This window comes from Camelina sativa, chromosome 15, assembly GCF_030686135.1.
Source record: "Camelina sativa cultivar CO46 ecotype springtype chromosome 15, ASM3068613v1".
In the NCBI taxonomy this organism is placed as follows: Eukaryota; Viridiplantae; Streptophyta; class Magnoliopsida; order Brassicales; family Brassicaceae; genus Camelina; species Camelina sativa.
In genome coordinates, this window is record NC_141894.1 from 28,497,102 (window position 1) to 28,506,388 (window position 9,287).

A 9,287-nucleotide genomic window follows, 5' to 3' on the forward strand; every position below is an offset into this window, starting at 1 on the left:
CTAACAATGAAAAAATGGGAGGTCCGGTCAGAGCTGAGTGGACTTTTCGAAACTTTCGACACCTTATGTCCTTCTGCGATCTCACGGATATAAGGAGTACAGGTGATAGATTCTCTTGGGTCAGGGAAAGACATAACTATACGGTTAAGTGCTGCCTCGATAGAGTCCTTATTAACTCTGAATGGAGTGCTACTTTCCCTCATAGTGAATCAGCTTTTCTAGACTTTAATGGATCTGACCACAGACCGGTTCTTCTCTGGTTTGGGGTTCATGAGCCAAAATATCGAAAACCTTTTCGTTTTGATAAACGACTTTTAGATGTAGCCAGTTTTAAAAGTTATGTCAAGAAAGGGTGGAATGTTTGTAAAACGCAAAGAGACCATACCATTGTCGACCAAATCAGACATTGCCGAACATTCATGGCGCGCTGTAAGTGAAAGAATAACCTAAACTCTGCAAAACAGATTGATGTTCTCCAATTTCGTCTCAATAAAGCTATGTCTAGCCTTCATCGTTCTGATAGAGACCTTATACCACGCCTACGACAAGACTTAGCTGTTGCATATAAGAATGAAGAAATCTATTGGAAACAGAAAAGTAGAAATTTGTGGTTACAAGTTGGAGATCGAAACACAAAATTTTTTCATGCTTCCACAAAAAATCGATTTGCACAAAACTATATAACGACCATACAAGATGCTCAGGGCAACACTTTCTGTGGTGATACATCTATCGGCAACCATGCTGCAGAGTTTTTTCAAAAACTATATACATCAAATAGTCATCCGATCACAACACTAGAATTTGCAGACTTTCAACCAACTGTTACTCAATCGATCAATGACGAACTAACAAAAGAATTCACTTCAGAGGAAATTTTCAAAGCTCTCTCTATGATTGGTGATGACAAGGCGCCGGTCCGGATGGATTAACGGCCAGATTTTATAAACAATGTTGGGATGTCGTAGGACAGGATATAACTAAGGAGGTAAAAGAATTCTTTGCTACATCTTCTATGAAACCAGGACTGAATAATACCAATATATGTATGATACCAAAAATTCCTGAGCCGGTTACACTATCAGACTACCGCCCAATAGGTCTTTGTAATGTTATTTACAAGATCATTTCTAAGTGTTTGGTAAATCGGTTAAAGAGACATTTAGATACAATTGTATCGACTTCCCAAGCTGCTTTTATCCCTGGGTGTATGGTCACGGATAACATACTCATAGCACACGAACTAATGCATTCACTCAAGGCCAGAAAACGAGTCTCTCAAACATATATGGCTGTCAAAACCGATGTTAGCAAAGCCTATGACCGTGTAGAGTGGAATTTTTTGGAAACTATAATGAAAGTTTTTGGGTTCTCAGCTACATGGATATCTTGGATCATGGAAACAGTTCGTTCAGTGGAGTATGCAGTTCTTATCAATGGCACCCCATATGGAAAAGTATTACCAAGTTGCGGAATAAGGCAAGGCGATCCTCTTTCACCGTATCTATTTATACTCTGTGCAGATATCCTCAGTCATCTTATAAACTCTCAAGTTGCATCGGGGCACCTACAAGGAATAAAAATTGGTAATGGAGTTCCTCCCATCACTCATTTACAATTTGCAGATGACAGCTTATTTTTCTGTCGAGCAAATAAACGTAACTGCCAGGCTTTAAAGGATGCTTTCGACGTTTATGAGTATTATTCGGGCCAAATCATTAACACATCGAAATCTCTTATTACGTTTGGTTCTCGAGTACATGGTTCGCGTCAAAATGCATTGCAGCAGATTTTGAATATTTCAAACAAAGGTGGTGGAGGGAAGTATCTTGGCCTGCCAGAGCAATTTGGCAGAAAAAAAAAGGAGATGTTCGAGTATATTGTTGAACGAGTTCGACAGCGTACAGCAAACTGGAGTGGAAAGTTCTTATCACCAGCCGGGAAAGAAGTCCTTTTGAAATCTGTGGCAGCTGCTATGCCCGTTTATGCAATGTCTTGCTTTAAACTGCCATTGGGTCTAATTTCTGAGTTGGAATCTATACTAATGAATTTCTGGTGGAAGAAGAATGCATCTTCAAGAGGTATTTCCTGGATCGCTTGGAAAAGACTGCAGTACTCCAAGAAGGAAGGTGGTCTAGGTTTTAGAAATTTGGCAAAATTTAATGATGCGTTACTAGCGAAACAAGCGTGGAGAATTATTCAGTATCCAAACAGCTTGTTTGCAAAAGTTATGAAGGCTAGATATTTTCCGGATAACTCAGTCACAGATGCTTCAGCCAAGAAAAACCAATCTTATGGTTGGTCCTCTATTCTTGTGGGTCTTGATTTACTTAAAAAAGGCCTACGTGTTGCAGTTGGTGATGGTTCAACTATTCGTGTCAACATTGATAATGTCATTGCTGATCACCCTCCTCGACCAATCTGTTCTATGGATCCTCATACTCAATGTACTCTGTCTGCATTTATTCAGTCACATGGTTCGGTTAAATCATGGAACAACCACACTGCAGCAAACATTCTTGAACCAACAGATTTCGATGCCTTAATGCAAATATATATTCCCCAAACTCCCGTGATGGATAAAATCATATGGCATTATAACCCCTCTGGAGTTTACACTGTCCGTTCTGGTTATTGGTTAGCTACGCATGATCCTTCTGACATGACCCCTGCTCCTAATATACCTCATGGTTCAGTTGAATCAAAAAATCAAATTTGGAAGTTAAAGATTCTACCAAAGATCAAACATTTCCTCTGGAATGTGCTGTCTAAATCATTAGGTACTGCAACAAGACTGGTAACACGGGGTGTAGTCATTGAAACAATCTGCAAACGATGTAAACAGTCGGACGAAACAATTAACCATACACTCTTTACTTGTCCATCGTCTCAGACTATTTGGAATTTGGCAAATTTACCACTACAGAATTCGTTTGACATAACTGACCATGAGTTAAATATATCATATTTGTTAAGCTTATACAAGGACAGCTCTTTATCATTGGAACAAAAACTTTTACCCTTTTGGCTTATATGGAATATTTGGAAAGGTCGCAACAACTTTGTTTTTAATAACAAAGAAGAGGATCATCAACAAACTCTCTCACAAGCAAAAGCAGATGTCTCTGAATGGACAAGGACTCTGGAAATGGAGACGAGACGGATGACTATTTCATCTCACTCGGTGACTAACATTAACTGGACTAGACCGGCTGAATCAATGGTTAAATGCAACTTCGATGTCAGTTATACAGTTGGCACTAAGAAGACAATCGGGGGATGGATGGTTCGAAATCATTTAGGTACTGAACTGTTTTGGGGATCAAGTTTACTGAGAGCTGCAAACAGTCCTCTAGAGGGTGAGGCACAGGCTTTATTATTATCAATGCAACAAACCTTACACATGGGCTATACACAAGTCTGTTTTGAAGGAGATTGTAAAACCTTAATAGATTGTTTAAATGGATCTTTGATAGATGTTTCTATATATAGTCTAATTCAAGACATTAGATTTTGGTCCAATCAGTTTACGAAGGTGCAATTTTCCTTTGTCTATAGATCAAACAATGAGGTGGCTCATTTGTTAGCAAAGCAGGGCTGTAATTATTTAGACTACTATTCAGATTGTATTAATCCTCCCTCATGGTTGATGGAAACTTTGTATCTTGACAAATTTTATTCTCAATAAATTACTTTTGCTGAAAAAAAAAAAAATAAATAACAAAAAAATTTCATGACTTCTTTTCTTTTCTCAAACTAAATTTAAAGCTAAATTGCAGTTTTATCGAATCATCAGAGACTTAGAGTGAACAAGAAATTTCTTGTAAGTTTTCGGCTTTTGAATATGTTTCATTTTCATTTTAAATCATTTATTCATAAATTTGAATTATGAATCTTGTTTGCATAAGTGAACAAAATTTGTGTTTAACATTGATATTACCAATCAAAAATGATCAAATAGATTTTGACATGTACCATTCAAAATTTATTAGCATGGATATTAACCAATAAAAATAAAAGGGGCATTCTCAAAAATGCCCCTTTTTCCATATCTCTTTTTAAAAATTTTGTAAGAGATATGGAAATTTCCATATCAAAAATTTTCATTTTCCATATCGGAAATTTTTTGGCGGAAAAATTTTGTTTTTCTTTTTATTGAATAAAATAATTTTCATCTAAGGGTAAAATGGTCATTAAAAATTAAATGAGGACATAAATAAAAATGGCCAAAAAAGAGGGTATTTTTGAAAATGGGTATATCAAAAGGGGCATTTTTAACAAATTCTCAAAATAAAATTTAAAGTTCAGAATAATAATATAAGTGATTTCATATCAATTGAATTGGATAAAAATTTTATATATCATTGTAATAATTTTTTTTTTATTCGTAAGTTAAAACTTTAAAATGGCCTTTACTAATATAAATTTTTGATTAATTTATGAGAATATAATTATAATTTTACTTATATTTTGCTTATTTTGTGCATGTCTTTTGCTTATTTTGTTCTTATGTTTAACTTTGTAATTTTGTACGGATGTAACTATAAGTGAACACACAAAACAAATTGAGAAAATGAGCACACAAATTTTTTGTGTCACAAATATAATTTTTATTATATATCTCTAAATATCTTGTTATCTTCTCACACTATATATGGGAATATCTTGCCGATATTTGCAGCTATTATGCTTCAAATTGTGTTGTCAAGCATGGTCATACTTGCTGAGTTGTCCATGAACTTCAATTGGATGAGTCTTAGTTGCCGAGCGAATGGATGTGGCTTCTGCCATTCTCACACCGTTGGTCCTTATTTTCGAGAGGTAAGAAGTTCTATTTTTTTTTTTTTTGTCTTATCTATTTTTTTTTTGGTCTTATTTGTCTTTGAATGTGTGATTAACAAGCACACACGACCTCCGATGACATTCAAAGTGTTCACTTTGATAACTATAATGAGTGTATTCGAGTAAGTGTGGTCTTTATAAAAAAAAAAGAACAAAAAAACAAAAAAAAATTGTGGTATTTATGAGTTTTTTTTAACAACAAATAAAAAAAAATTAATTCAAACGAACTAATTTGGGAAGAAATTGTTCACATAAGTAACCATATGCGGTTGAGTAAGAACTTGTCGTACCAATCGATCCACAAACACATTTGCATTTTTTAAAATGAAAGTCAACGAAAAACTTGGGAATTCCTTCATATCCACTTTGATGTCTTTGAGATTAGCTGAGAAGACCGGCCAGTCTGACAGTGAAGACATCATCTTCACCAAATCTGAACAGTCTGTGAGAAAAGCGACATCCCATATATTATGGCCTATCATACATCGCAACGCCCAAACAAAGTCTTTGACCTAAGCGTGAAGTGGTGAGAGGTTACATCGAAAATTAGAAGAGCCCATGAGCGGAGAAGAACCTTGGAACGACGGACACACCCAGCCTGCACCTGCAAATTTGTCTGTGTCCTTCCAAGAACCATAAACAAAACAACATAAACCGGTATAAACAGTAGAGAGAGAAACACTTCCTCTCGCCAACCGAGGACCAGGATTCATAGGAAGAGTAAAAACCTCCTCCTCCTCAACCTGAGCCCAGGCCGTCGCCTCACTGGCTGCCAACCGTGCCACCTCTTCCGGCTGCTCCACCTCACTCGAACACCTTCGCATTTCTCGCTTTCCAAATATACCACATAATCCAAGAAAAGGAAAAAAACCTGAGACCCAGGATTTTCTGACCCTAGGAAATAATCCACATTCGCAAATACCGAATCTGTGGGAAAACCAATTGTGCCCGTCGGAACATTGGAAAGAGCCCAGGCCTGCCGCACGAACATACATTCAAAAAAAACATGATTGATAGTTTCCACCGGAGCACCACACCAAGCACACATCAAATCACACGAAATACACCGGCAACATAAATTCGCTGTAACCAAGAAACATCCAGAAAATACCTGCCACAGAAAATGAATTTTTGGGAGACACTTGACTTTCCAGATACTAGCTTTCGATGGAATTATATCGTGATGTGGTATTTATGAATCTATTGGAGTAAGTGTGTTATTTATGAGTCATTTCAAATTATAATAACTTAGGATGAGGCTCGCGCGTTGCGCGGGGTTGTTTGCTATTGTTAATCTTTTTACCGTTCACTATTTTTAATTATATTTTATAGATTGTTGATTGTATGTGCATTTTCGTATTAGTTTGGGTATATTTTATTGTTTTCCTTATTCTAATCTTATATTTTGCTTATTCATCTGTATCATTTTGTGTGGCATTTGGGAAAATCCAAAAACTACTTTTCCAACTCTTTAGATGATATGTTAGCTATATTATAAAGATAAACTTATACTTTTGTTTGTAGTAGAAACACTTGTCCATGTCTTTGAGGTGCGAATAGCTTGTTGGTTTCATATGTTTAAGTGAGATGAAATAATATCGCTTTCTTGCCACTCTAATCCCATGTAATGGGGTTTTGATGTTTTTCCAGCAAGTGTAAACCATGAAGTGTCTTCAGTCCACTTAAGATTGTTGAGATAGATTTTTCCTTCTACGATTAATGGCATACAAGTAGAATGCTTCTAGCTTCCCTGCATTTGCTGCGAAGCTCAAATGGTGGAGACCTGTGACATAGACTCATATAGTCATAGTCATTAAGGAGGAAGTACATGTACCGTATTATACCTTTAATATAGTTGACATCTGAGTTGTTGTTTGCAAGACATTTTTTCATGATCATGAGGGCAATGTATTGGATTGATAGTAATGGTTTCTTCACCAACAGAGGCTCCGAATTTTTGGAGCGAGACTGAGTTTTTGGAGCACACGTTCGTCATTTTCTGATGCGCCGAATTCTTTGCATGAAAGCGGATGCAGTTATGGAAAATCTTCGGCGGAGGTAGCAGCAACTTTTGAAACTATTATTCCCAGATTGAGGATGTGATTCCAGTTGACTTATTTCAGTGTTTTTCGGATCCACTGTTGTAAGTGTAAAAATTGTGAAGTATCTTTATTCTAAAAATTTAAATAGATTTATCACAACTGTGATGGATCGTTCCTCTTCCTGAACGTCCTAATTACACATATTAATGATCCATTGTGTATTATTTAATTTTGTATGTATGCCCACGTTGCTCGATCAGTTTCACAAGCTTAATTTTAATGCTCTTTTAGTGTGTGATTGGTTTCATATTAATTTTATCAAATTTTAATAGATAAATCACACATATGTGATGAATTTTTCCTTTTTTGTGACGTCCAAATTAATAGTCTTAAATATGGTTCATTGTGTACTATTTATTTTGTATGTAAAATGTCCACGTTCTCCAGTTTCACAACTATAATTTTATTGCTCTTTTAATGTCTAATTATTATATATCTATCACTACTATCATAATTTTTATTGCAAATAGCTTTCTTAAATTTGTTTTAAAATTTTCTACCTTTTTGTTATATTCAGAATAAGTTTTTTAATATATTTTATATTTCAAGTAACCTTATACATTTATCTTAAATATATACATTATTTTATTTTTGAGCACTTGATAGTATTTTTCTCTTTTTTTTGTCAACAGTATTTTTCTCTCTTTTTTTTTGGATATACCTTTGTTTAACAAAATTCACCTTTTTAAATTTTTAAAACGGTAAATAACATAGATCATATATAATGTGCACCAATTTTTTGCATCTTAATCAGTAATATGATATGATTTTTTTTATTTTAACAGTAACAAATATAGTCTTAAGTTTAAAATATATATATATATATATATATATATTATTTTATTATACTGTGACTCCAAATAATAATTTGCATCAAATCCTTCTACTTTTTAATTGGTGACATGAATATATAATTTAACACAAAATGAATAACTTCTTATTTTGATTACTAAACCATTTAATTCTTATGTTTTTTTAAAAGAAATTCTTATTAATCACTAATCTTATCAGATATGTGAGTCTTTCTTTCCAATTAAAATTTTAAAATTAAATCAATTTCAAATCTAATCTCAGTTTAAAGTGGAATTATTTACTTTTGAAATTAAAACCGGTTTGACCTTGGTTTATCTTGACACTGGCCATTAATTTTGGTCAATATAGATTACTTTGGTTAATTAATGAAGTTAACGTTGATTGAATTCGGTTAAGCTCTAAATCCTAGTACATGTCATATTGTAATCAAATAATCAAATGGCCCCGTCCAATATTAAAAAGTAGTGGACTTCACAAAATTAGTAAAATATATTGAAATGCTGATATGGATAACTTAGAGTGAGAGAAAACTCTGTTATTATATATATAGATTTTTTCTTGTTATACTGCCAAAGTACGAACGAAATACTCTATTCCCTACTATCATCAACAATATCCAGTAAAACCTCTATATACTAATACTGTCGGGACATTAAAAATCTACTAATTTATAGAGCGATCTTTTTAAAATTTAGTGATCTTTAAAATATATATATATATATATAAAACGAAGATTTAATTGTTAAAATCAATATCTTTTTAGAATCAATTACAATGAAAAAAAGTTATCTTGTCTTGAACAAAACACATGTAAAATTTGGCTAATATTTGGATTGATACATCTTAGCCTAGTCCATATCTTAACATAATTACTGTTTATGTACAGACTCGTATTAGAGCAGAATATGTATTACACCGCTATTTGCAACGTGCATCTTGCCTTTATAATTCATGGCGTGTGTAATTGGGTTTGAGGACGTGGCTAATATGCCGTGGCAAGGCAAAATTGTACTGGACCTTTCTAACTGTAGTAGAAGCCTTGCCCCTATTACCCGTCATTCCTCTCCCTTGCACTATGTGTATTATATCAAATTTTAATTTATATTTTATATAACACTAAAAGTAACTAAGCACAAAATATATTAGAAACCAAACACTGTTTTAAATATAATATATCCATACGCCATAATCTCATAAGTAATAAATTTATCTCATGTCAAACTAATTATATTTTTATTTAGGGCTATATTAATAAAAATACACTTCTTCAGTTATAACTATAAAATGTAATTATGCACAATTTGTTTAAAATGACCAAAATAAATATATAGATATATATATATTTTCGTTATCAAATGATATATATGTTTATAAAGTTCTTTTGAAAAAATAACTCATAAAACAAAAGAAAAATAACAACCAGACAACAAAACTCATCTCTTTAATAAATTCGATTCTCATCTACAAATCCCAATAACTAGACCTTCTTGTTCAACAAAACCAACATACATATATATATATATATATATA

The 9,287-nt window shown here is 33.5% G+C and overlaps 1 protein-coding gene across 1 annotated transcript; it reads left to right on the plus strand.

The window, feature by feature from the left end:
• The first annotated feature begins 14 nt into the window (after positions 1-14).
• LOC104748809 (uncharacterized) lies at positions 15-5,290 on the plus strand. Its single transcript, XM_087487370.1, has 4 exons — positions 15-359; positions 974-3,359; positions 4,682-4,821; positions 5,228-5,290. The coding sequence occupies exons 1-4, from the start codon at positions 15-17 to the stop codon at positions 5,288-5,290; spliced, it is 2,934 nt and encodes a 977-aa protein (XP_087343496.1).
• Positions 5,291-9,287: the final 3,997 nt, after the last annotated feature.

Coding starts and splice junctions, on each gene's coding strand:
- LOC104748809 (XM_087487370.1), top strand. CDS start 15: ATGGGAGGTCCGGTCAGAGCTGAGTGGACTTTTCGAAACTTTCGACAC. Junction 360..973: donor ATGTCAAGAAAGGGTGGAAT/GTTTGTAAAACG, acceptor GTCGTAGGACAG/GATATAACTAAGGAGGTAAA. Junction 3,360..4,681: donor TGCAAACAGTCCTCTAGAGG/GTGAGGCACAGG, acceptor CGATATTTGCAG/CTATTATGCTTCAAATTGTG.